This window comes from Grus americana, chromosome 3, assembly GCF_028858705.1.
Source record: "Grus americana isolate bGruAme1 chromosome 3, bGruAme1.mat, whole genome shotgun sequence".
Classification (NCBI taxonomy): Eukaryota; Metazoa; Chordata; class Aves; order Gruiformes; family Gruidae; genus Grus; species Grus americana.
The window spans coordinates 50,688,923-50,716,894 of record NC_072854.1 but is presented as its reverse complement, the minus strand read 5'-3'; the positions used below and the strand labels follow the sequence as shown (position 1 = coordinate 50,716,894).

Genomic DNA, 27,972 nt, shown 5'->3' with positions numbered 1-27,972 from the left:
TATTCAAAACCTTTGACAACAGAGCATGCATCCAATTTTTATTCATACCTGCAGAGGGGCTTGAGAAGACCACTACATTCTCGTTACACCAGAGATCTACAGAAGAACGCCATTGATACACCCCGAGGAAGCTATATTTTTCCTGACATATGCAAACATCCAGGTGAATCAGTATCAGTCAGTAACCTCAAGACAAGAATTTATTGCAACAAAATAACCAGTGTGGATTTGAAGTCACTGTTAGGTCTTTTAGGATACATACATAGTAGGAGTTGGGAAAGAGCAGACTCACCATTAGCATAAAGACCCATCTTGCATTTGTAGGAGTACACAAATTCCACAACACGTACTGGTGTGCAGTTCAACTTTATGACAGCCCAATTATTTTACACCGTGGTAGAAGCAGGTTTTGTTGATGAGAAGACAAGCACTCAAGCTTTTGGTAGTGGCCCCTTCCATGCACTTACCAAGAACACTCTCACGTTGTCATGGTTTAACTAAGTCATGGGTTGTGCTTCCAGTCCCTAGCTGTCCCTAACACTAAGACTGTCAATAAAGCTTATAGAGTAATAACATTAAAAATAATGAAAATGTATATAAAAAAGAGACAATACCTCTTCTTCTGCCTCAGTTGCAATGATCCAAATCTTCAGTTATTACAGAAAAGGACCACTGCTTTTATTTGAACAGAAGCACTAACCCAAGTCATTCTGGAAAGGCAAGCTCTAAGTATCTCCTTGGCAGTGGAGGGGACAGGACACCAAAGATTGCATAATATTTTAAGTGTAAAAAAGGTACAAAATTTTATTTGACAAGTTAACAAGTAAGCATTTCGTTAATCCATTAAAACACTTTATTACAAATCAGTGTAGTTGAATTACAGCTACCCTACACGGAAGTTAATTCTGAGGTGAACAAACTGACCTACTAGTGAGTATGCAGTTTAGAATGTATACCTGTATCTAGGATATATATATTTTATTTTTAAAAGGTATTTTGTGAAATTCAAAATTTACTAGCTGTCAGACAACTTCGAAAACTTCTAACACAGTAAACTTCAGAACTATTGTTCCCACGTGATATCATCTTTTTTCAGTGTTGACTGAAGTTTCCGCACATTTTTTAGCAGCTGAAGAGAACTTCTGCTTTTCTGCCCAGGACAAGATCTAGACATACTTTCCCTTACTGCAATCTCCTTTGTTTCCTTTTGGTCACCACGCTTTAGTTTGACATGAGCTGCCCCTTGCTTCAACTTCTGAGTTTTTCTCTTTAATTTTTGCACCTAGGAAGAAAGATTACTAATTAGAATGTTACATACTCGGAAGACCTATAGCTGTAGAGCTTACTGGCTTCTACCAAACTCCAAACTAAAGATGTCTAAGGGACATTAAAAAAAAAAAGTTAAAACCTAGTAATCTTGTACGCAGTTGTCTCACTGTAACAGAGACAGAAAGCGCTACAGAAAACTGACCTCGCCCACACAGAAAGCATTGCAGAAAACTGACCTCACCCACACTCAATAGGTTGCTGAACCCCATCACTCCCTAAGGTAAAAACGCTTGCTTGAGACAGACGGAATATCATCTGTTACCAATTTATATTTACAACGGTCTTTTTCCATTTCAGATTGTACTACCCTAACAAAAACCCCCACCCAACAAACCTATAAAATGTATACTGTTTATTTTCAGTTCCTGTATCTAAGCAGTTTACTTTGAAGCCTCATAACAGAATTGGAAAACGGAATAAATAGGGTTGATTGCTAAAGAATGTTCTTTTAAATGTCAAATAATAAGTCTTGACTTGCGCTTGGCATGAAAAGGTCACTCCCAAAGATAAAATTAGGCTGGAAGCATTCCATATGCCAATTTAGGCTTTAAGTCCATTTCTAAAAATAATTAACTTTAATTGCATTCTAGAAAATATTATTACCTGTGAAACACAGAGATGACTACAGCATTTTCAGTGTGACAGGTTCAAAAAGCAGAAATATGCATCAGAAATATTAAGATTGGTCTGTACAAAATACAAACAGAAATGTCTGTGTGCAAAAGCACTAGAAAAAACGATATAGGCCAAGGGTTACAGGAGTGGCCTGTATTGATAACCGGGGCATGATGGACAGTAATCAAACAGACAAACACGAAGAATGTGCTATTTACATCATGAGCCTAAGGCGTGTGCTCTGATAAGGCTGTACCAGAGCACAGATGACTTGCCAGCAGATCTGCACCCTGATAATAGGCAAGGATGACAACAAGGTTGCACCACATTGTATGTGTTATTCCTCTTCTCATCATCCCAAAATGAAGGCTGACTGTAGCCATAAAGATATGCAAAAGGAAGAAACAAAGGTGCAGTTGTTGTCCATGTCTAAGGTTCCTGGAAGATGAAGTCAGCAAAATTCTGAGGCAAAGAATAACACCGTAATTGTTGGCTCCTCAAGAATATAAGAGATTTACCCAAAAAACAGTTGACATCATTGCCAAGAGAAGCAGTGAGGACTCAACAGTCAATGTCCTTGTCCATATTGCTAATATGCAACTCTGACAATTCTACTTTGACATGTTTGAGTGAGTAAAATCTATGAAAGAATGAACATGAATAAAATTGGTCAGATTTAAATTGATTATTGCCTCCCCCTTTCATAAAGTCTCACATTGAGTTTTGTTTTGTTTCCTGTATAAGCAAAGTTCTTAGATGAGTCTATTTATCCTGAAACATAAGATGGAAGAACAGAAAACTATCAGACAGAACTATGGATTGCATTTTTTATCATATGTTCTGTTTTCGGCTGGGATAGAGTTAATTTTCTTGCTAGCAGCTGGTATAGTGCTGTGTTTTGGACTTAGGATGAGAATAATGTTGATAACACACTGTTTTAGTTGTTGGCAAGCAGTTAAGGACTTTTCAGCTTCTCATACTGCCCTGTCAATGAGAAGGCTGGGGGTGCCCAAGAAGCTGGGAGGGAACACAGCCAGGACAGCTGACCCAAACCAGCCAAAGGGATATTCCATACCATATGATGTCATGCTGAGTATATAACTGGGGGAGTTGGCTGAGAGGTGGCGCGGTTCAGGAACTAGCTGAGCATCGTCTCTGAGTGGTGAGCAATTGTGCTGTGCATCAGTTGTTTTGTATGTTGTATTATGATGGTGATGATGATTATTATTTTCCTTTTCTGTCCTATTAAACTGTCTTTATCTCAATCCATGAGTTTTCTCACTTTTTTTTCTTTTTGATTCTCTCCCCCCTCCCACTGGGTGGGAGGAGTGAGCAAGTGGCTATGTGGTGCTTAGCTGGGGTTAAACCACGCCATGTTCCAAACCAAAATGCTACAAAAGGGTTAAGCTGTTCATCTACAGAAGAGTGATTTTATATGGGCATGTATGAAAAGCTGTTATCTATGGCTCTAAAACAAATACTGACAGAACGCATACAGATTAGGCGTTAAAGAAAACTGAAAGGCTTGTCCGGCTATGATTTTGGAGAAGCTGTGATCAACAATTTGGTTAATAAAAAGCTTTAATATTTCACTAATATAAAAGACATTTAATCCAGCCTGTACAGGAATTATAGCTTCTATTTTCTCATTCCCCTGAGGGACAGAACACAAAGGAATGAAATCTCAACAGTTTGTCTTAACGCAGTGAGCAGAAGTGACAGACTGAGCAGCCCAGCTCTGTATTGCAGAACTGCCACAGGGCAGGAAGCTTTTGCTCTAGCACAGATACCTAGCTGCCAGTTGTAAGCACTTTTTCTTGATCAAAAGAAGGAATTGGAGGTACAAGAACACCGAGCTAGCAGCCTAATTATAATCACCCATACTGGAACATCCTGGCTTAAGTGTTCGAGTGACATTCTAGTTAATGACAACAGGAGGCAGAGTTGTGGCAGCCTTCAACTAGAGTGTTGCTAGCTAGAGAGTTTACATCTTGTTCTTACAGAAGCCTGATGCTTTTTCAGCTTGGATATTTGTTCTCCTTTAATCTCCATTTGTTTAACAAGGAAATCCAGCTCCCATTCTAGGTGTTCACAAACTCTGGCATCTTGAGTCTCCTGTATCTGCTTCAGAAGTTCTTGATGCTTACTATTAAAGACAAGAATGGCAGAATGGCACACTAAGTATTCATGATATAGTCTCTAGGATTTCTCCCAATACTTCCAGTGTATTGCAGGAGTTGCTAGGTGCATTGTCCACAGTACAGCAATTTACCATTTACCCCCTCACACAATACACATTCATCTGAAATATATTCACACTACAAAAGAAAAAGTTTTTCCAGTGGGTCTGATTTTCTCATTCCAAATTCATAGCTGATGTGCATCTTATTCCTGCACCTTGACACAGTTGTAACAACTACATGTGTAATAGTACGCAAAATGAGAATTTGCAAAGTGAACAGCTGCTGTGCAGCGTGGTATTTTCACTTCCTGCCCAATTTAGTGCAGACTTGGAAAGCTTAGTGTAATACAGAAAAGTATTGTTTAAACTAGTACATTTAATTTATATTTTTTCTGACAGATAATGCAAATTAAAATATTCTACTCAAAAAGATTTTCAGTGAGCTGTGCTGGTTAGTCAAATTAACCAGCTTAATTAAAAGAAATTGTGTAGATCTACTCGATCCCTAGATATCTGAACTAGTCAAAAACAGAGACCCACTCTTAGATAATCTCTTTATAAAGGTCATGGCTTCTTTTCTGACTTCTGAGTAACTGCTGCTCCTTGACAGTTTAATTGAAGCAAGTGGTTGTTGCTATAACAAAAAAAAAAACAAAAAACACCCCCCCCCAAAAAAAAAAGCCCGTCCTTGAATTTCCATGAGTAAGCCAAAGCTTTTTAAAGAAGAGATTGGTTGCCAGTTTAAATTTTGCCACATCAAGGATTTCAAACCAGTGTCAACAACCTAACTGGTTTAATCAACACATCCTCCTCTGTTCAAACCACAGCTCATCATGTTGACGTGTCTACTATGACCAGCTACACAGCTTTGGCCCACAATTCTACAAGCTTGCATTAATGAGAAGATGCATAAGAACATGACAAGTTGTAATTCACATTTACTTGCATAGCATTACTAATACATTAGCTTCTTCCACACCCTGCCCATTTTCTGGCAGGAGACTGTCCCTCTTTCACAATCCCTTTACAGGACTGGCAAGTTCTCCTGCTGTCAACAAGGAAAGGGTATGAACGCCAGACTGTCAGCACAAAGACCCATCAGGTACACAGAGAGAACACAGAAAGAGTGAGTACAAAAGAATAGCCTAGATGTTGTGATAGGACTACTGCCACAGCTGCACTAACCTATTCTACCACCCAGACTGACTGCATGCTGCAGGCTTACTCAACATTAACACCGCCTTTGCAGACTTATCCAGGAGAACATTCTTGGTCTACTCTGTAGATCTCAATATGTTTAAAATTTCTAAAAAGTACAGGCCTGAAAGATCTTTCATTTGCTGCAGCTATTACTTCAGTAGCAGCTTGGTTACATCCAGGATGTGGAAGCAGAAAAACCCAGCTGAAGAGTATGTTGCTTTCTCACAAGATCAGTTAAGTGCTAGGATAAAGGAAATTTTTGAATGAGAAAATTCTACACTTGAAACAGGCTAGGTTCAACTACAGCACGCCTGTAGCTTCACAGGGCTACCACTGAAGTCACTTTTACTCATAATACCAGGGATGAGTACTCACAAGCTCATTTGGCCCAGCTCATCTTGTATGGCCAACAGTAGGTCTGAAAGACTTCTGGTGGCAGTAGGTGATGTGGGACCAGAGGATACAGATTTTGAAAGTGCACTGCGTCCTGAAATTCCAGACGTAGCTCCTCTTTGGCTTCGTGATGAGATATGTGGACTGCGATGCTTCATAATATGCAACACACTTTGTACATTTGCACTAACAGAATGGCTGGAGCTGACAGACTTAAAACAGAATTATTAAGTGGTTTACAGAAGTGATTATCAATTACAGTAAAGAGACTTACTCAAATTGTAGATGCCTATTTAGCAAGAACATTTGGTTTCACTCACCTTCCCCGCCACAAAAGGTAGTTCATGAGCCTTTACACTTAATTGTGAAAGATGCATTTTCTTCATTGCAGGATTTCTCTGCCATAAGATAGACAAAAAATTAAGACAAGAAATTCCAAACTGCTGATCCAACAGCACAATCTTAAAACTTTTTTTTTCTTTTAAATAAGTAAAATTCAAATAAACAAGAAATGAAATGCATCACCTCAGTTTCCCTCTGGTTTAAAAAAACAATTTCCCTCCTGTAGGTGGAATGAGTAGGACTTTCCAACAGCTGAGACAAGTAGATTTTATTCCACATGTATTTAGCAGATAGTCTGACAATTAGGTTGACATTAAAGAAATTGAACATTGCTTACTTAGGTTTGCAAAACCACGGTTGCAAAATTTTGACTGACCTGTAACATGTGTTGCAAAATGAATTCTCTTGATTTCAGCAATCCCCCCAAAACACACCATCTTAAGATGCCTACTTAAAATTGCTTTGGAAACTAATTTTGCCAGATAAACTGAAAGGCAGCTAAGACAAGACATGGGGGATGGCAGCAAGACTGTAACAGAGGTTATTGTCATGCTGGTAAGGGAAAGCTTTCCAGTGGGGTGCTACCAGCCCTAGCACAGTTTTAATTACCAAAGAGGAAAACAAAAAAAAGATGTATTCAGCACTGTTCATCATTTTGGAAATGGAGTAAAGTGCAGCAGACAAATAAAGTGCCTCTTACATCACTGTTTTTCACAAATTCCAATCTCTGTGCAAGTCAGATACTATCAGCAACAGTATGCTAATAAAAACTTTCCTGTTACCTTCTTAGGTTTTTTCTTCTTCCCGTTTTCCTTTTTAGGTTCATTTTGAGATTTTACCGCAGACATCAAAATTCTGTTTATCTCAAATCCTGTTTGAAGCTGTGGGAATAAGCAAAAAAGAAAACAAGCATTTAATGTAATATTAGAAGTATGAAATCACATGGTTTAATTCATTCCCTCTTTCATGCATGGATGAGAACCAATTAAGGGCACTATTAACTGTCCCGCTTGGAAGGCATAAGCTACACTTAAAAACTAAACAGATTTCTAGGATGACAGGGTATCAGGCAGATCTTGCAGCTCTGTCTTAGAAGCCCTTATTTTGATATTCAGCTGCAGCACCTGTATTTTTCCACTGTGACAATCAGCAATCGAGATAAGCCAATCCTGTTGTGTGCTGGGGATCTGATTGTAAAATCCAAAGAATATGAACATTTGGATCTTACAGTCTGGGGGCAGAGAGAACTAAGCCCGTCTGTGTAACACTGAGGTCAAACCTGCTGGACAAACCTCAGGTTGCTCTGTAGTTCACAGCTGATATGAAGGCCCATGATAAACAGGATAATAGCAATTCCCAATTCAACATAGGACAAGGACTTTGTTTTGGTGTGTGTAACAATTCTGGCTAAACAATGGTGGAGATCCATCAAAAAAGTGCGATTATTCTGGCTTTTCTGTCATCAAAAGGAAGCGAACCACCCCACACCCTGTGTTTCCCAATCCAGATCCAACAGACCTAAATCCATCCTGCACTGAACTAAGATGGTACTAATACTAGTTTAGGACTCAGTTTACTACACCTAAGTCCTTTCTTGAGCAAATGTTTATACTACTGCTAAAGTCAGACTATCTGCTCTGGGAAGGTCATTCTTACTATGTGTCTCAGAAGATAAAAATCTCCATACTAGCCCTTCTGCTCTGCAGCAGCAAGCAGTTTACGCAAGAAACCCCAAAACCTGCAAGTTTTCAACTGTGTTATTCTGCTGGATTCTGGAGGTGGTCAGATACCTGAGCTACAATCCGCATGTTATTTCAAGCTTCCTGGACTGATGAAAGCCCACCATCCTTGGATGCAGTGATGAATTAAATTAAGCTGTCACCTTTGCTTATGGCTAGGCTCTTTCAATATTATTTTTCAGGTCTGCATCCCCCCACCCTGCCCCAAAGGAACGCCACCACAACTGCTCTCTTTCAAAACGGCTGCTACTTCTTGGTGAAGTGAGGTTTGGAATACTACTACTTTGCCCCTTTAACAAAAGGTTTATTTGATTTTGCTCTCTTTGGCAAATATTCCTCTCTCAAATGGATGGTGGCCCAACAAACTGATTATGGCTTCACAGAATAATGAATTATCCAAGTTCTCACTTAATGAACGATGTAACAGTATCACTGATTAAAAACTTTTCCCAGTATAGTCCAATATATTAGATTTCAATAGATCTTAACAAAAAGAGGAAAACAAACAGAATAACCAATCTTACTTGGGATATAAGGTTTCTTATATGACCACTTTCTAGTTACTGTAAGTTAAAGTTATCTGATTTAGTTGCAGATTCTCTAGAAATTCATTTTCTACCCAGATCACTTACAGCAGCTTTGAGGCTGATAAAGTGTATCATTAATACAAAACCAAGTAGAATCTTCTTTGTTTGAGATATGCAACACACATGGCAAGCTTTCTACTATGTAGTTTATAACTGGTCTAGGTAGTATTCCAAGAGTTCTCCCTGGGTAATAAACATGTGGAGTTTAAATGTAATTTAAAAAAGGGTATTTTGGACAGAGAGAACAGCCTTCTTCAGTCATAAAAAATAAGATAAAATAAAACCTTTTCAGTCTACCTGAACAGTTTTGTCTTGTATTAGCTTACGCTGATGCTCTTCTTTACAAAGCTTTTCTTCTAAGTGTTTGATCTTGTCCTGAATTTAAAGGCAAGAATGATTAGTCGCGCTTCAGTTTGCCATGCTGAATCAGAAGTCTGAAGTAGCTTCCAATTGTGATCTGGGATAAAACAGGACTGTAGGAATTTTTAAAGCCTGTACTGAAAAAAAGACTCAGGCAAATGAAGCCAAGGTGGCATTCAGTCAGGTATGCTTTATGATCTTAGCTTTAACAGAGGAAAGTTTTGCAAAACCTAGTATCATTAACAGTATGCTATACAAATTATCTCAAATGAATGACTTTCAGACTGTAATCCCATGCTTACTTCTGCAATTCTCTGAGTAGCAGTAAGTTTAAGACACTCTTTTTCTAGCATTTCAAGCTTTTCAAGTTTTGCACACAGTTCCAACCAGTTCTGATCTTCCTCTTTCTGAAGCTGGGCCTGGAAAAAAGTAAGCAAGAATGGAGTTGGCAGCTGACTGAAATTGTTTCAGACAGCAACACACTACAGTAAAGGTGTTTAACTAATTTAAATTTAACATTTTTTAAATTGCAAAGTGATGAAAAATACCAGCCAGAGAAGACATAAGTTTCCAGAAGCCTTTTTGTTTACCAAATGTGCAAGTATTAGCATGGTTTTGCTCATTAGGAGTTCCACCTAGGGAGTCTTTTCATACAATTCACTGAATGGTTGTCATCAGCCAGTCAGACAGTAAATTGCTTCCATTTGCTACCACCCTGAGCAGAGCTGAGGAAAAATGATGGCCATAAAAAAGTTCAGATCTTACACATTTCTATACTTTTTAACTATATCACTACTTTGTTAGTATGCTAAAGGGCTTCACCTGTTGTTCTAAAAACATTTTCTTTTCCAGTTCTGCACTGGAAACCATTTTCTTCATGTAATCCAGCTGTTTCTCCAGCAGGGAGCAGCGGGATTGTGCTGCATTTAATTGCACACTTACATCTACAGAGAGAAACAAAGACATGCAGTACAGCAATGGGAATTACACATTTAGCCAGTCTGTCATCTCATTGAGGAATTCTCTGTCTTCAAAATATGCAAGAAAAGTTTTGTTAGTCTGAACAAGTCATGTGGTTAAAATATATTTTTATATATGTATATGACATGAGAATCAAAATGCTTTTCCAGAGCTAGTCTCTAATTTGAATTCCAAAGGTGTGAGCACTGCAGTTACTTTGATTTATATCAGCAGATATCTAACCAGAATCTGGTTTCTTCCCCTCTCCTCACTTTTCTCAAGTTAGCAGCATTATACATGTAAGCAGCTGCTTGCTTATTGTAGGAGTTAAATGTACCAACTGAAGTCTGATTATTCTTTAAAATAGCTTTATGGGTTATGCAATACTTGGTTAATACATGTAAAAAAAGATCTCAACTTGATCCACAATTATCAAGCTCCTGCTCCTCCCCAATTCTGAAGCAAAAAAGAAAGGGGGGTGCATTAATTAGCAGTTGGTCAAAACAAACTATCCCTGGATTATGCAGTCTTGGAGTTACTGCGGCTATACCTTATCACTGAAGAGAAATACCTTTCCTCTGTTGCATCAGTTCTTGATGTGCTGTGTCCTTTTTGTAGGATTCATGGTCTAAGGCCTTCTTATACTGAGCAGCTGCTATGGAGAGGCTGCACAGATTATCTTCAGCCTGTGACTTCTCCAACTCTAGATGGCGGATCTTTTCTTGAAGAGTTTTCACGGCTGCCACCACAGCTAGCAAACAATGCCACAGTTACATCTCAAGTAACAGTTCCTATTATTATTATTATTATTAAACACTTCAAAGAGCAAAATACTACCTAAATTTTCTTCCTAGGATCACTCCTAAAATGAATTATATTCCCCAGCAGTACACTAACGCATACAGAAGATATCTGGGAGAAAATGGACATGTTTAGTGCGTAATGGAGTTATAAAGCACAGGTCCTATGAGCAAAACTATTTTCACTCCAAATGGTAGCAAGTGCAAAGAAATTGCAAACTCTGTATAATAAACCCTGGGACTTTTGTTTACACAGAAGCAGGGAACACAGTTAGCCAAGTCAGGTCACAAGTTTTGGTGTAATGCAACTGGTGTGGACAGATTAAAAAAAAACAGACTCAGGTCAGGGTAAATCAGATACAAAGGGACATTTTAGTTGAGGATGCATTTTAAAAACTTTATTGTTTCAAAACGTAATGATTCAATGTCTAGTTTCTTGTATTTGATGATTCTTTAAATCATAGAAACAAGTCTGCAAGATCGTGCTTTTAGCCTCAAATCAGTATGTGTGAAAATTATGCCAAAAATAAAAGTTGCAATTTCAGTTATGAGGAAAAGTCTACTAGCTCTTCAGAAACTATACACACCTGTGGAAGTTTAAGACATGTTCTGTAACAAGTCAAGCTTCTTTTCTGACATTTTATAAGCCTTGATAGTTTCCCTGTTCTCTCAGTAGAGGAATACCCAGCAAATATTTCTAGCTCCATAGCAACTCTCATCAGCTTATCATAGCCCCATTAAAATAAAACTTTAAAAAAAAAGGAAAAAAAAAAAAGAAAAAAGCAGATACCAGAGAACAGAAAGATCTTTCTATTGGCATGCCAAACATTTCCTTTCTTAAACACTTAGCTGCATAACATCAAATGGAACATTATAATCCAAAAAGCCCAAACTCTGTATGACAAAAGATTACTACAGAATTGTCCTGGTTTCAGCTGAGATAGAGCTAATTTTCTTCCTAGTAGCCGGTATAGTACTGTGTTTTGGATTTAGTATGAGAATAATGTTGATAACACACTAATGTTTTTAGTTGTTGCTAGGTAGTTGCAGTACTTACACTAAGCCAAGGACTTCTCAGCTTCTCACGCCTTGCCAGGTGCACCAGAAGCTGGGAGAGCGCAACCAGGACAGCTGACCCACACTGGCCAACGGGACATTCCCTACCATAGAACGTCATGCTCTGGATATAACTTAGGAAGCTAGCTGGGAGGTGGGATCACTGCTCAGAAACAGACTGGGCACTGTTGGGTTTCTTTCCCCTTCTGCATGTGGTGAGCGATTGCATTTGTGCATCACTTGTTTGAGACATATATACATAAAAAAAAATTGTTATTGTTGTTGTTGTTGTTATTATTATTATTATTATTATTCTCTTCCTTTGTTATCCTATTAAACCATCTGTATCTCAACCCACAAGTTTTTTTCCATTCTCCTCCCTGTCCCCTTGGCAGGGGGGCGTGAGCAAGTGGCTGCATGGTGCTTGGTTACCTGCTGGGGTTAAACCACAACAAGAAGTCACAGATTCTTCAAATGAAAGAACAATCATCACACACACACATAGGCTATGTCTGTGCAATATTGCAAAGTTGTCCACAATAGTAAATCCAAGTACGGTAATCTTGTGATTCACTGAGCTCTCCAGATATGCTAAGCCACCGAGCATTTGTCCTGTGAGCTCCACGGAGTAATCATCAATTAAGGTACAGGATAATCATAAGGGACCCATATTTCATCCAGACTAATTTTCATGCTGCTAACTTTCCTGAGAATCTCCATTATTCAAAAGTTCCCCAAAGGAGTCATACCACACAAAAAGCCTTAGAAGTGATTTTAAGCTAGAGGGAGTCGAATAGCACTGCACAAAGCCAATTTCAAGTCGGTGTACCATACTAATGATCTTTTTTTTTTGCTGTATTTAAAGTCATGAACTGCTTCTGCTGAGTTTGAAACATTCTCCTTTGCATTTAGAGGAAGCCGGATGATTTTAATTTAAACAATTTTCAAAGCCAAAGTTTATAAGGATGTTAGACGACTTGCAGCAGTTTCCATTCCCGACGTATGACTTCAGGGAGACTACTCCCTCAGGACACATATACATCCTGTCTTAATGTCAGTCTGACAATTGCAGCAAGTCATTGAACTGAGTAAAACAGAACGGGGAGTTTCCTCAAGAGATTTCACATGGAATAATTAAAAAGACCGCTTTAAAGACATATTTTGGCTTTACCTTGGTCATTGGAGATAGAAGGCCTGTTGCCACCAACAGCTGCCAGCTTCTTTGATTCTATATAAGCAAAGGCTGCAGGAAGCATCTTATCTGGTGGCTGAAGAAAGCTTCCTATGAAACTGTTCTTTGATTCAGAATCCATAGCCTGTAAAAAAAGAGCTATTTAATGCCATTAGCTCTCTAACAAACCATGTAACTTTTCAAAGTATGTCACTGGGCTGTCCAAGCTCTGTTTATATCAAATCAGAACATGTGCACCAAAATAATAATTAAAAAAACCAAAACACCCCCCCAGATGAATCCTGTATTTTAATACAAATCCAAAACAATGCCTTTCATAACACCAAACATAGCTGTCCTTGACAACCCAAAATTTTCTAAGATTTTTCTTGTGCTTTCTAGTAATTTATGCTGATATTTTCCTTTTAAAAGCCAAGGATTAACAACATTTTCTCTTATCTATTTTATAGACTTCAGTGTCTGCCTCTCAGTGCTCCCTGCAGAGCAAGCATTCCAAGTTTTACAGCCTGTTTTCATTTGCAGCCTCCTTAGTGCTCTAACACCTATCTTTTTACATATGGCTTTATTACATAATAAAGATATAGTTCTCCACATTTAGTGTTGAGATAACAGAAGGATATTTAACATGCAATACCCCAGCATTCTCCATGTTATTAAGCTATTAAGCGTATGCATTAAGTCCTGTTTCTCCACTCCCTTTCTGCTCCACCCTTTCACATTCTTTATTTTATCAGAAGCACATTTGAAGACAGTTTTCACCCCGTCAAATAGTGATTTTCCTTGATACTCAAGACATGGACCGTGAAACTTGCAGAAAGTGCTTTAGTCTACTACAACATCTAGGAAGTTAAAGCAAGTTTGAAATCACACCGCAGCGACCTAGCAAAGTAGTACCAAGCATTTCACTTAATAACAGTGTAAGAAATGAAGAGTATATACAGCTTCAGGTGATAGAAAAACAGCTTATTTGAAGGTTCAATAATAGAACAATTATGGTGTCGCTTGAGTTTAAAATACAGGGCATGCAACTGGGACAGGCTTCCCACTTGGGCAAGGATATTTCCAGATGCTAGTTCCCAAGAAAGTCACCCAAAGGAGATATCTAGTAACAGGAGGAAGAAACTCAAACCAAGACTGGAACCTGCTGATGAAGCACACTGCAGGAAAAGCCATTCATGCTGGAGGGGGGTGGGGAAGAAAGGTTTCAATAACGGAAAAAGTTTCCAGGAACAGCTCTTCCAGCACTGTTTCAAAGGCCGTATAAAATAGAAAAATCATCATCCATCCATACTGCCTCTTCAAGATACACACTAAACCAAAGGTACACGGAAGTATTTCCTTCTTCCTCCAAGCTGACATCAGAGAGACGTTGACAGGACCATCTCTTCGCCAGGGCTTGCTCGACTTGGGGCCTCCCAGACACTGCTGCTGTTGTGTGATAACACCCCCGGGGCAGATCCCACAGTTCAGGGTGGCCCCCCTGGCACTGGCATGGCATCCCCCTGGCACTGGCACTCCCCCCAGACCCGCAAAAGGGGGGCTGCCCAGGCTAGCCTTGCACCACAGGCCTTTTCCGGAGAGTTCCCCGGAGGTCCCCACTGCCATCCTGCCCAAGCCCAGGCCACAAGCCCTCAGCGCTGGGTTGGCAGCTGCAAGCAGGCAGGCATGCCACCATCTCTGGCAAGAGGTCCCACCTGGTCAGCCTGCCACTTTTATGGCCACACAAGCTGTTTACGGGCCTCTACAGCTCCATCCTTGAGGACCAGGAAACACTGCACAGGGACATCTGACTGACTCTAACAGCCAGCTAAGCCAGACAGGCGTATCGGCCATTTCCAACAGCGCAAGGGGCAGTGGCAGTGAAGGACACACAGCAGGGAGCAGCAGAAGTCTCAATACATAGATGAGAGAGTCCTGTGGCCATAGGCAGGGTCAGGGCCGAGACAGGAGAGGAGATGGGCCTGGCATGGCACAGTGCACCAGCACAGCATTCCACAAAATAAGAAATAAGCTAGACTTACCAATTTTCCCATTGCTTTTCAACCTCTACACGTTGGTGATAAAAAAAGAGTAATAAAGTCTATAAAAATACACATATGCGTAAGCAACAAGCTTCCTACTGCTGCTGTGAACAGAGAAAGGCAACCTTGAAACTCCAGAGGAAGAGGGTGGTTTTTGCTCACACCATCTAACCTTTTCTCAGTCAGCATAAGCAGAGACTTGCTTTTCTGATGTCCTCTGGTGGAACATGGCTCCCTCGCATGCCTGCAGCTGCTACGCATCAATTAGTTTCCTTATTACTGTCACATAAACAAGTTCTGCCGTTTCCAAGGAGATGGGTCTGTGGACAGTTTCAAGGAAGGCGGTGATCCGAAACAAATAATGAATAAGAGAGGGAAGGGATAAAGCACCAGAAAACTTGTACGGACTCACAATTTTGCCAGCACAGCAGAGGGTAATACGCACCCTGTGTCTGGAGGAGGGAGCTCCCCAAACTACTCCTAAGAGCACAGGCTCAGCAAGGGGTGTGAGGGAGTATAACACCGCATGACCAAGACACCTGTGTTTGCAGAACCCCTGCTGTGGACATAGTTACGGACGCCTTGCTTTGCCACAGCTTCCTCAGACAGAGAGGCTGTGTGAAGTAGGCTGAGGGAACAGTTGCTATAGCACTCGGAGGCTCTGCCAACGTAATTACTCCAGTAGAGGTGTTCAGGTGTAGACAAGTCCTTTAATATCTTAGCAGATAAATATAGTTTACAATCACCATCCTGCACAGGAGTAATCTCTAGAACACTGCAGGCCTCAGGCAAGGACACGGGCCACGAATAGGACTAGGTCACTCTACACCAGCAAGGCATCACCAAACATCCTGACCACTTTCAGCCCACTAGGACAAGAAATCGATCAGGAAATAATTAAGTAGCTTAATGTATGTTTGGACATCAACTGTCCTACCATCAACTTTTTCCTCCACAAATATTTAAGTTTCTATAAAATCATCACAGGTTTGCTTTTTAAAACAGGTTACACATCACATAACCATTGCAAGCTTAACCTACCACTCTTGAATTCCACGCTACCCTGGGTGCTGGTACACAGCCCTGGAGAGGTGCTTTAAAGCAGATATTGCATCCCAAATGGCAACGTTTGTACTAATGTAACTCCACCAGGCTTAGGGGGATTTAGCACTTGAACAACACTCATTAAAGCAGCCAAAACACCGTTGTTTAGACAAGCCCTTGGTTGAGGAAATTAGTGCACTCCTTGGAGTCTGGGGAACAGCCAAGGGAGAAGTATGCGTGTTAAACGGAGATGACAAAATACCCTGGTTACAGGCGGAGGGGAGGGGAGGGGAGGAAGAGGGAAGAAATGCCTCACTCCCACCCCAGCAGCCTGCGCCACTGCAGGGAGCGGGGTGAAGCACTTGCATGTGCAGGTCACATCCGGAGTCACCGCTGGCCCTTTGGGTTTTTTAACCAGAACTGACCCAGCCTGCATTGGCAGATGCAGTGATGATGGTCAGACGCCATGTTATTTTACAGAGAAAAACACAAAGTAGCCGGTTCATAGATATCCTGCATCAAGCATGAGGCAATTTAGTGCTGCCTATGGGCCTGCCGTTAACCGTCAACCTAGCCTAGCCACCTATGTTGTCTCCAAGCCTGAGCCAGGAGGATCCCGGCGCTCAGTGCCACACAGTTGCAACCCTATGCATGGTGCATGGTCCCAGGCATAGCAAATTAGCTCTGTGGCAGCACTGCACCACCTCCTATCTTGCTGCAGCCTGTGTGCTCACCCCTTGGGCTTGAGGATGAGCAGAGCTGGTCCCTTCGGCAGGACCACTTCTGCCTGTTGGCTCACCATCACATGTGGGCTGGGTGGGAGCTGGCACAAAGGCTGTTGGGGAGCAATCCCTTCCTCAGGCCCGTACTTGTATATGTGACTTTCATGTCTCAGAGGAGAGCAAGCAAGCTGGAGTCTGGTCCCTTAAGACAAATAGAATTTCCCATTTCATCATGGTCATGTAAGTACTAATGTGATTTACCTTTACAGTATTTATTTTTGCTGAATATGGCCTGCATTGAGTGCCAGAGTACTGGATTGGGCTGCCATAGAAATGAATCAAATTTTTAATTACTGCTGCCTAGCACAAGTAAGCATGCCAATAGTAGGGAGTTATTGATCACCGCTGAAATCTTAAATGTTACAGAAAGACCGTTTATGACTTCCCCATCCTCCTCCATGCTGTTCCTCCCCTCCATTGCTAGCCACATCATTAAAAAAGTTTAAAATAAATTTATTTTGAAGTTACAAGTCAAAAAATGTTCTGCCACATAATTGTATATGTCCCATATTGTAAAGCAGCATGTGGAAAAGCTTTTTTCCACATGTGAACTATAGCAGAATCAGGGAATAATGCTGGCTTAACAGTTTCCCAAAAGATATACACTAAGAGAATAATGTGATAACGTAAGTGATGCTTCCACTAAGTTCTCCAATGTTTGTTATCTTACAGAGATCCTGGTTCATTGAAATAGCTGTGAGGGCAAGCTTTTAGAATCAAAGAAAGAGGTGCTACCAGAACATCTTCAAAGAGGAAAAAGAAAAAACGGATCAAAGCATTTTTCAGAAAGAAATACAAACATATCTATCTTCTCACCTGACCTACTGGGCATGCACAATTTATAGCAGATTTTTTCATAACTGAAAACAAAGTCTCAGATGAATCAAGGAATGATTCACTGTTTATCTGACATAGGATAAGAGAAATTTTAAAGAATTGTCCCGACACAGGCTATACCAAGAAACTCCCAGAATGCTGGCTGGCACCTTGTCTTTTTGAGCCAAGCCTTGCTGGCAAAAGGTTATGTGAGAGGCTGTTTTTGTGACACAATCCAAATTGGTCTATTTTTTTCCCCTTTCACTTTCCTTCAAGGACCAGGGAAAAGCTTGGTCAGCTGTACTAGCTGTGCTGCAATGCTCTTTCAGCCTTATTCCCGACAGACAAAGAACAGACTTTCCACTGACAAAAATAAATAAATAATGTTGCAGGCAAACTGCATTGTTGTTTTGGGAACATCCAGTCTCCAGCATCCTGACACAACCACTTTAATCAGCCTGAAACATATGACCTTGCTCAGGACATATCTAAGTAACTGGTACTCATGTGCCTTCTTTAATCTAAGTGGGTTAGAAATGAAATGGTGACAGCTGCAAAACTAATAGGAAGTGAAACCTCACTGAATCAATGAGGCATTTCAACAAGTTTTGAAGCTCTGTCGAGTCCCACTTTAAATGAGTTTAGAACAAATGACTAAAATTTGTTAGAACAATTAAGGAACACAGGAGTTTTTTGAAAAACTGACACAGGCAAATCCATGGGAGGTAGTATGCTGTACAAACTGAGAGATACAAACTGACAGTCTCAGAACTGGATATATGAGGGTTAAATGCCCGGATTCTTCTTTGATACTACTGTAGCAAAACCTATTCATTCCTGAATTTCAAGTCATGCAGAAATTTCATACAATCTTTTTTTTTTTCAGTCTTGGAAGAAAAGAAAAAGAAATTAAATTCTGTGTTTTCTCATAACACCGTATATACGGTGAAGTATGATAAAACCTGGTATTTTAGTGAAAAAAACCCAACTCCTAAGCCTTTCATTTCATTATGTGAGACCTTCTAAGCATTCATACTGATATTTCTCTAGTTCTGCTTGCTAGAGATAAAAGACAGAGAACAAAAAAGGGGAAGAAAGAAAATGGAATTAGTTACAGAAGTTCTTTGGGAACAAGGCAAAAAAATAACCAGGTGGGGAAAACCGCAGAGATTTTCTTAAAGACAATTTTTTTAGGAATGGGTTCTAACCTGGCAGTGTATCAAGCAATCTCGGGTCATAATGTCATTAGAGTTTTGCTGTTTTCTTCAATGCGCACGGCAGCCCAAATTCCTCATTAAATTTGGCCTTAGTTCATAAGTGCATGATAAAATCATATTCAATACTTTGTGGGGAAATCAAGTTGGTGCAAACTGCTTTAACCTGCATGAGGAGATAATAACTGAACTTAGCATTCAGAGGAGCAAGACTGCAAATTCCTATCTAGTAACTATGTCCCATGTTAGCATGAAAGCATCTGGCCTGGAATAGAGTGTTATGAAAATAATTCCATTTCTAAGTCTGTAATCAGGCCAAAGTAATTAAATATAACCTTTTTGTAATAACCATCAAACACAAAACCAAATACTATAAATGGTCACTAATATACTTCCTTGCTTCCCTCGTAGTTCTGTTTCTCTTCTCCTTTCATCCACCTCCACATTACGGTTGCTTTTTCTTCCTCACCTCCTCTCTCTTCCTTGTATTTACATATCCTATAGCTTTGCTCCTTGCTCTTCTTCCTTCGATCTTCTTTTTCTCCCACTCCCTCTTCTAGCATTAAAAGTTAGGGATTTTACAAAGTAATAAAAGCCATTTTTCCCCCTCAAGAATAACTATGAAGTTTCTTCCCTTCATACTTAGGATCCGGTTCCAACAGATGCTGCCTGCTCTTAGTACACTGACTGAAGTGGACATTGAAGGTGCTCTCCTCAGTCCTCTCCAAAAAGTTACTTTTTCTCCCCCCTGTTATTTTCTGCTAATGATGCCATCGCACTGTCTTCCATATGTGGTTTGCTTAGCTTGGTCACTTCTCTTCACCCTCAAAAATCTGCTTTTGCTCGTTGGATTGGAAACAGCTCTCACAGCTTTCTAGAGAGCAAAGCAGAGTACACGTCCCAACAGATGGGAAGAAATTACTGGCTCTGGCTATTGACCCTTGATTAAAAAGAGGAAGACTTTGCTGTTGTGGAAGGGGAAGGTTTCCAAGGGCAGCTGTCTCCAGTATAGAAGACTATATCTGTGCACAGGCAGAATAAGACGAGATTAGAAGGGCAAATGCAAATAGGAAAAGACATATTAGAGTAAGGTGGGGCAAATATAAGAGTGAGTTGAAATGACAATTATAGTGAAGAAATACAACGAGGTAGGGGATAGTTATTGCAGGTACCAAGTCATTCACAGCAAACACTTTTACTGCATGATAATTTTCACGTTTTATGTCTCAAGTATTTAATGGGATCATTGAAAGATGATTCTGAACATTGCAACTTGCCCTCTAGGCAGATGAAACACAGAGATTGCGTCCCCACCATTGCCTTGGAATTTATTTTCAAAGTAAACTTCTGTTTTTACCAATACTTTCTCTGGGAAAGTGTCAGTCTCTTCATCCAACATCCTTTAACCTAGCATGGAGATGGAGTAGGAGGTAGATTTTTAGCCAAATAACTAGAAGATTGTGACATGGATGAGCAGAGAAACACAAAGAGGGTAATTGTTCATAGAATTTGTCTCCTTTTACCTCCTACCACCCCTACATTTTTTTAATTTTTTTCATATATTCCTGTGCTGCTGCTAACTAGGCACCTGGCAGGGAACAAGAACTCCATTCTGCATTTGTACATCAGGCAACCTACAAAAAAAGAATGAGAAAAAAAAATCTAACAAGGAAACGATAAGTTCCACTTCTGGCAAGAAATGATTCGCAAAGTCATCTTTTGTCGGCTACACTTGTCTTTAAAGATGTAGAAAAACTGCAAGCAGATTTGAGTCAGAGAAACTCCTCAATCTTATTTTCAAGACCTATTTTGTTGAAGAATAATTTTAAATAATATCATCTGTTTACATGAGACAGAATATTCATAACAAATCCAACACATCCACACTCTGCATCCTGAACAGGCACAACATCCTAAGTATTGATGCCAAATAGTTTGTATATCATACAGTATAACGAGTACTCAAAAATGCAGAAATGGTCTATCACTACTTCTGGCCTGAGCTGTCTAGAAAACTTACAACATTCAAAGCCATGCAACAGAATGCTTGTTTTGTACCATCTGTATATTTAAACTTGCATGACTTCAAAGATGCAGGAAAATCTCAGTAAGATGCTACGAAATCCTGCACAATGTTGCATATATAAAACTAATTCCAGTTGTTGACTATAAATTACTTCAGAGGTATTTCTCCCCTATTAACTAGATGCCCAGTTTCTGACTGCAAGGTAATTTAGTGGATCGCTAGGGAGTTGACTTAAATTCTTGCTATTCTGTGTGACCTTAATAAATCACAGAGGGATGGGACTGATAAGGGACTGATGTTCCAGGATACAATGAGCCTTCCAGCCTCAGGGCTGAATCATGAGTTTGGTAATGACAGGCTTACACTCCCTGCATGTAAAAGAAGTGGAGGTATACTGTCAAAACAAGCAGCATGCTCAAGCTGTGTGTGGGGAAACTATGAACATAGATGTGTGTGAATTCCCACCCTGGTGCTTGGCACCTTTGTCCTCTTGGGACTCAGAATCTGGAGTCCTCTTCTGGTGGTGAGTGCCAAAATCTGTTCTTTAAAACAATGAATAAAGAGTCCCTGTAGCTCCTCTGGTCTGTGACTTCATTTTATATGGCTACTGGCCACAGCATTTTTCTTTGTGTTATTACTGGAAAACACCAATGTCTGTGTTAACAGACAGCCTGCCAAAGGTGTTTAAAAGGCCTTTTGGGCTGTCAGCAGATAAAAAATTCCCAATAAGCAGTGTTCATTTTCTTTTAAAGTGCAGCTGGAGGAAAGAGTGTCTATCTTCTCTATGCTGTTACCCAGTGGTTAGAGCATTGGCCAGGAAGTGTGAGTTCCTGGGGAGCATTCACGCCGCATCCCTGACCACCATGCTAGACTGGGAGGAGGAAGAGCAGGAAGGAAACAGGGAGTCACCACCTTTTCGTTTGAAGTTATGACCCTGTTTCAGACAAGCATATAAGAGTCTAGAACAAGGAGAAGGCAGCTGAGGCAAAAGACAGAGTAAAATAAGGATGTGTATCTCTCATCTAGTTTTATTGTTGGAAGAGAGTCCTGGGTTTTATTTAGGCATTTTTGCAGTAAATAGTCCCTGGATAAAAATAAAGCACTGGCTTGGGAACAGCTACCTGAAACCAGGATTAAGTGCCTACAGCTCACTGTGTCTCCTTCCTTCTAGTTCAAACCAGTGCCACACATTTGCCATCCTTTCCAACAGGGATACAAGCTCAACAGGTGAGGTGATGAATGCTTCCCTTCCATTTTGCAGTCCTTCTGAGCACCTGAGACACTCTCCTGGGAGTTACAAGATGTTGATGTAAATCCCTTTGAGCTAAGAGCTGATTCTCTCATCACTGGGTTACTACACTGAAGGTGAGCGCTCTACCAAATGCGGCGGGGCACTGAAATCAGTTGTGGCTTTAACAGAAGAACCTGACTTGTTGGGCTCGGAGAGGTTCTTCTCAGCTGGACCTCTCTTGGAGTGGCTCTACCTACTTCCTAGACCACAAGTGGGAACAGAGGGGAGTGATGTGCCAAGGTGCCCAGCTTGGGGCAATTCTGGACATTTCTATCTAGAAACAGACTAACAGAGTTCAGGTGGCTGCTCAGTGGAGTTTTTTTGACCTGAATTTTTAGTTCACCAATGCTTTTTTCCAGGATCTAGCACTCAGTCTTTCAGGCTACATTTATACAGTTAAATGGAGTACAGTCAGACAGTTGGCAAAGTACAGCAGGACTTTAAGTGGCCTGTAGTTCTGGTATGGCATGCCCCAGCTCTTCTCAAAACAACCCATGCTTCAGTGTAAAACTATTCCATAGTCTTTCTGTCAGAAAGATATGGTCCTGTAAGAAGAAGCCGGTGGCTAGCATCCATCCTTGCTACATTTGTGACCTCTAAGGAGGCAGGGTGACAGAGTTTGGGGCAAACGTACATAGGCAACCCACAGCAGGCTAGAATACACAGTAGATGTACAAACACGTGCTCAGAAGTAAAACCAGGCCCCATTCTCTCCCACATCTTATGCTGTAGCTTGCTCAACCGTTGAAGCCAATTTGTTGGAAAGATACACGAGTCTGGGCTTGACACTAAGCTTGGGCCTCGGTTCAAAGACAGTAGAGAAGTAGCCTCTGGCCTTCTGGTGCCTCTCTGCAAAACAGGAGTCAGAGAGCTTTGGTTCCTCAGAGGGCTGCTGTGAAGAAAAACGCATTAAATAATATGGAGTGCCCAAATATTGCGGCAACATGCCAAACTCCAGATCTAAAAAGAAGGGTGAACTTCTAGAAGACAGTGATCCCATCTTAGGTATTTACTAGTTGGAATGAAATAAGCCTAAACAAAACCAGGTGTAAACAAAAGCAGTTGAAGGAGTCTAATTTAAAAAGCAGTTCCCTCTATGTTGCACAAGTTTTACTGTGTTATTACTAATTGTCCAGAAATCAACTAAGTGAGCTCTGCAGTAAAGTGCTCTTTTGTGACTTACAGAAACTGAAAAACATTTTTAAAAGTAAATATAATATAATTTAGATCTTATATCTTAGAAAGGACATGAATACAACAATGGTAGAATACCATGGGACAAAGCCCTGGAAGGAAGAGGGGCCCAAGACAGCTGGCTAATATTCAAGCATCACCTCCTCCAAGCTCAGGAGCAATGCATCCCAAGAAAGAGGAAGTCAAGCAAAAACACCAAGAGGCCCCCATGGATGAACAAGGAGCTCCTGGGCAAAGTCAAACAGAAAAAGGAAGCCTACAGAGGGTGGAAGCAAGGGCAGGTAGCCTGGAAGGAATACAGAGAAACTGTCCGAGCAGCCAGGGATCAGGTTAGGAAAGCGAAAGCCCTGAGAGAAATTAGTCTGGCCAGGGATGTCAAGGACAACAAGAAAAGCTTCTATAGGTATGTTAGTGATAAAAGGAGGATGAGGGAAAATGGGGGTCCCCTCCGGAATGAAACGGGTGACCTGGTTACCCAGGATATGGAGAAGGCTGAGGTACTCAACAACGTCTTTGCCTCAGTCTTCACTGGCAAATCCTTGAGCCACACTGCCCAGGTCGCAGAAGGCAAAGGCAGGGACTGGGAGAATGCAGAACTGCCCACTACAGGAGAAGATCAGGTTCGAGAACATCTAAGGAACCTGAAAGTGCACAAGTCCATGGGATGTCATGAGATGCAGCCACGAGCCCTGAGGAAACTGGAGGATGAAGTGGCCAAGCCACTCGCCATCACATTTGAGAAGTCCTGGCAGTCTGGCGAAGTTCCCACTGACTGGAAAAGGGGAAACATAACCCCCATTTTTAAGAAGGGAAAAAAGGAAGACCGAGGGAACTACAGGCCAGTCAGTCTCACCTCCGTGCCTGGCAACACTATGGAGCAGACCCTCCTGGAGACTATGCTCAGGCACATGGAAAATAACAAGGTGATTGGTGACAGCCAGCATGGCTTCACTAATGGCAAATCGTGCCTGACAAACTTGGTGGGCTTCTACGAGGGGGTTACAATGTTGGGGGATAAGGAAAGAGCAACTGATTTCATCTACCTGGACCTCTCCAAAGCATTTGACACTGTCCCGCACGACATCCTTGTCTCTAAATTGGAGAGACATGGATTCGATGGATGGACCACTCGGTGGATAAGGAATTGGCTGGATGGTCGCACTCAAAGAGCTGCAGTCAACGGCTCAATGTCCAAGTGGAGAACAGTGACGAGTGGCATTCCTCAGGGGTCGGTACTGGGACCGGCACTGTTCAACATCTTTGTCAGCAACATGGACAGTGGGATCGAGTGCACCCTCAGCAAGTTTGCCGACGACACCAAGCTGTGTGGTGTGGTCGGCATGCTGGAGGGAAGGGATGCCATCCAGAGGGACCTTGACAGGCTGGAGAGGTGGGCCCGTGCGAACCGCATGAAGTTCAACAAAGCCAAGTGCAAGGTCCTTCATGTGGGTCCCAAGCACAACTATAGGCTGGGCGAGGAATGGATTGAAAACAGCCCTGAGGAGAAGGACTTGGGGGTATTGATTGATGAGAAGCTCAACATGAGCCGGCAGTGTGCGCTTGCAGCCCAGAAAGCCAACTGTGTCCTGGGCTGCATCAAAAGAAGTGTCACCAGCAGGTCGAGGGAGGTGATCCTGCCCCTCTACCCTGCTCTTGTGAGACCCCACCTGGAGTACTGCATCCAGCTCTGGGGGCCCCAACATAAGAAGGACATGGAGCTGTTGGACAGAGTCCAGAGAAGGGCCACGAAGCTGATCAGAGGGCTGGAGCACCTCTCCTATGAGGACAGGCTGAGAGAGCTGGGATTGTTCAGCCTGGAGAAAAGAAGGCTGTGGGGAGATCTTACAGCAGCCTTCTAGTACCTAAAGGGGCCTACAGGAAAGCTGGAGAGGGACTGTTTATCAGGGAGGGTAGTGACAGGACAAGGGGTAATGGATTTAAGCTGAAGGAAGGTCGATTTAGATTAGATGTTAGAAAGGAATTCTTTACTGTGAGAGTGGTGAGGCACTGGCACAGGTTGCCCAGAGAAGTTGTGGATGCCCCCTCCCTGGAAGTGCTCAAGGCCAGGTTGGATGGGGCTTTGGGCAACCTGGTCTAGTGGAGGGTGTCCCTGCCCATGGCAGGGGGGTTAGAACTAGATGATCTTTAAGGTCCCTTCCAACCCAAAGCATTCTGTGATGCTATGATTTTATATTGTATTTTCAAAAAATATTTCTGCATTTAGATATCATTTGCATATGGCTATAGAAGTTCTTATCTAGTTAAAAAAAGAGGGAAGTTGATAAATCATCAAGGAAGGAAATACTGAGGTTTAAAACAGCCACAAATTTGTTTTTCTTCAGCTTATCACCTTAAAAACTCAAATGCTGTAATTCTGGATGACTTGCCAGATTGTTTCCTTCATAATTCTGCCTTTCTCTTATCCATTCTTCAGGGATCAAAAACAAGCATATTAACTTCAGTCAGTGAACACGCAAATCAGACAAATGCATTCCCTGAACTTCAGGCTCTGATTAATTCTGCTGGTAGCCTTTGACCTTGATTTCCACAGTGTCTTGCAGTACATACAGAAGTTTGACCTGGTATCGGAAAACTGCAGAGATTTGGTTTGGAAAAAATAAAGTCACCTTCATCTCCATTACCACAGAGCTACATTAAAATCTATCAAACAAAGGGCTGAAAAGCTGAAGTTTAGGCCTTGGAGCCAGTTTCACAATCTGTTTCCTGTAGCCAGAGTTCATTTGCAGCCAGTGGAAAAAACAACTTCTAAAAGATAAAAGGCAGTGCTGTGACTTTCAATCAATCTTAGCATTTGGTGTGGGAATACAGCTGTACTAAAGTCTAACACCAATGCTTCAGTTCTGATTCTGGTTCACTTTATTGATCTCAGGTGTATGTAGCCATTGTCAGAGACACCTAGCAAGTGCAAACTTATCATGGGAAAAATGAGACCTATCCAACTTCTGAAGATCAAAATTCAGATAGAAATAAAGCAAGCATACGTGACATGCCTATTCACCGGAAAACTGGGAGACCATAACGAGTGACAACAGAACGGGACGGGAAGCTGAAGTGGTAGCTAATGTAAAAAAAAAAAAAAAAAAAAAGAAGAAAACATAAAAGGCACTGGCAGAATTATTTTCTTTGAACCCATCAGTTATGAAGGGTGGAGGCCTTGAGTGCTTAGAGAAGTCAAGACTCACATTTATTACAGGTAGTGATGATTTCAGTAGATATATTGTTCACAAGGGTGCCAAAGGCCTAGAGGAAGCAGCTGCACAAAGCAGTCCAGGCCTGTCCATGCTGCTGAACAATGGTTCGCAGACTTCTTGTAGAAAGGATTTTATGGGAAAAAGAGGTTGGTCTTCCTTGAAAGGTACAGGTAATGATAGAATGATACTTATTTTGCAAGCTTTAGAGAAACCATGCCAGAAAACAAAAGGAATGCCAGTTGAAGAAATCAGGTTCTTTACAAATAAAAGAGCTGTTGATGGCTGGTGTTGGTGAGCCAGCCCAAGCTGTGTTCCTGCACTCAGAAGCGGTTTCTGTGTCTTTCTGTGGTATGCAAGTAGCTTGTTCTGCATTTAACTTCAGTTTTGAGGTCTGAATTTTAGAGTGGGAAATGCGTACATCAGACACGTAAAATAATTATGCAAGACCCTGTAGGCCCAATGTCCTGTTTCTCATTTGCTTGCAAGTGTGCTTTTGCCTTTCCGTATACTAAAAATGGTAGCTTTATGATTGCTTTAATGTGACAGCTGCAAACGGGTGATTCTGCCTTTGTCTATATGTTTCCCTCTCCTCTTCTCTGCCAAGAGGTGAATTGGATCAAGGAAGTGACTTGGCTGAAATTCACTTTATTAAAAAAATGCCTTTTTCTCCCTGCAAAAAGGAAGGAAGGAGACTATACAGCCAGGGAAACAGCAATACAGCCCATTTGGTGGCAGTCTGCACTTAATCACAGAATGGTTGAGGTTGGCAGGGACCTCTGGAGACCATCTGGTCCAAACCCCCTGCTTAAGCAGAGCCACCTAGACCAAATTGCCCAGGTCCATGTCCAAGCTGCTACTGAAGATCTTCAAGGATGAAGACTCCACAGCCTCTCTGGGCAACTAGTGCTTGGTGACCCTCAGAGTAAGAAAGTGTTTCCTGATGTTCAGAGGGAACCTCTTGCGCCCATTGCCTCTGGTCCTGTCACTGAACATTGCTGAGAAGAGCCTGGCTCTGTCCTCGTTGCACCCTCCTTCAGATATTTGTATACATGGATAAGATCCCTGCAAGCCTTCTCTTCTCTGGGCTCCTCAGCCCCAGTATAATTTGGATTAAAACCCCCTTGGATTAATTTGGATTAAAAGACTGCAGAACAATTGCCCAATTTGAATGTTCCAGGGTGGGGGTTTTTTCCCCTTTCAAGTGTTGAAGGCACTGTATTTCGCTTGCACAGACTGGTGGTTTTTTGGCTTTGTGTTTTTTTTTTTCTTTCCCTTTCTGCTGATGTGTTTACTTAGGCTACGTGATGCTGAAGCATGTATCTGACAAGCCATTGCAGTGGCTTAATTTTTTTGCCAATGCAAATTTCTGAAGCAAACCCACTACCGGCATTGCTTTATTCCTGGCCGGTGCCAGCCACCTGCTTTTGAGAAACCTGTTGCGACAGAACGAAAAAAAAAACCACACCAAAACCCAACATTAAGGGGAAAACTCGTATCGAACGACAGCGAACGCTCTCTCTTACCCTTCCTCGGCAGCGTCCCGCGGCGGGGCGCGGGAAGCCACACGCGCTGCCGGCGGCGGGCGGAGCTTTAGGCGCAGCCACTCTCGGCAGCGCC

The 27,972-nt window shown here is 41.6% G+C and overlaps 1 protein-coding gene across 4 annotated transcripts; it reads right to left on the bottom strand.

Moving 5' to 3' along the window:
- Positions 1 to 15: 15 nt before the first annotated feature.
- Positions 16 to 27,972, bottom strand: CEP57L1 (centrosomal protein 57 like 1). 4 transcript variants are annotated; one of them, XM_054822487.1, is made up of 11 exons: positions 27,879 to 27,972; positions 12,735 to 12,879; positions 10,279 to 10,458; positions 9,570 to 9,691; positions 9,050 to 9,166; positions 8,685 to 8,762; positions 6,844 to 6,942; positions 6,040 to 6,117; positions 5,702 to 5,931; positions 3,946 to 4,090; positions 16 to 1,282 (listed from the first exon to the last, which is right to left on the bottom strand). In XM_054822487.1, exons 2-11 carry the CDS (start codon positions 12,874 to 12,876, stop codon positions 1,064 to 1,066), a joined length of 1,410 nt encoding a protein of 469 aa, XP_054678462.1. In that variant the 5' UTR covers positions 12,877 to 12,879; positions 27,879 to 27,972; the 3' UTR covers positions 16 to 1,063. The 4 variants fall into 4 exon arrangements, with proteins under 4 accessions (XP_054678462.1, XP_054678463.1, XP_054678461.1 ...); XM_054822488.1 differs by lacking the exon at positions 27,879 to 27,972 and adding an exon at positions 14,949 to 15,051; XM_054822486.1 differs by lacking the exon at positions 27,879 to 27,972 and adding an exon at positions 14,777 to 14,927.

Excerpts from the sequence above, each read along its gene's own strand:
- CEP57L1 (XM_054822486.1), bottom strand. Across the intron at positions 6,943-8,684 it reads TACAAGACAAAACTGTTCAG|CTTCAAACAGGATTTGAGAT; the intron begins GTAGACTGAAAA and ends TTATTCCCACAG. Across the intron at positions 6,118-6,843 it reads AGAAGAAAAAACCTAAGAAG|AGAAATCCTGCAATGAAGAA; the intron begins GTAACAGGAAAG and ends ATCTTATGGCAG.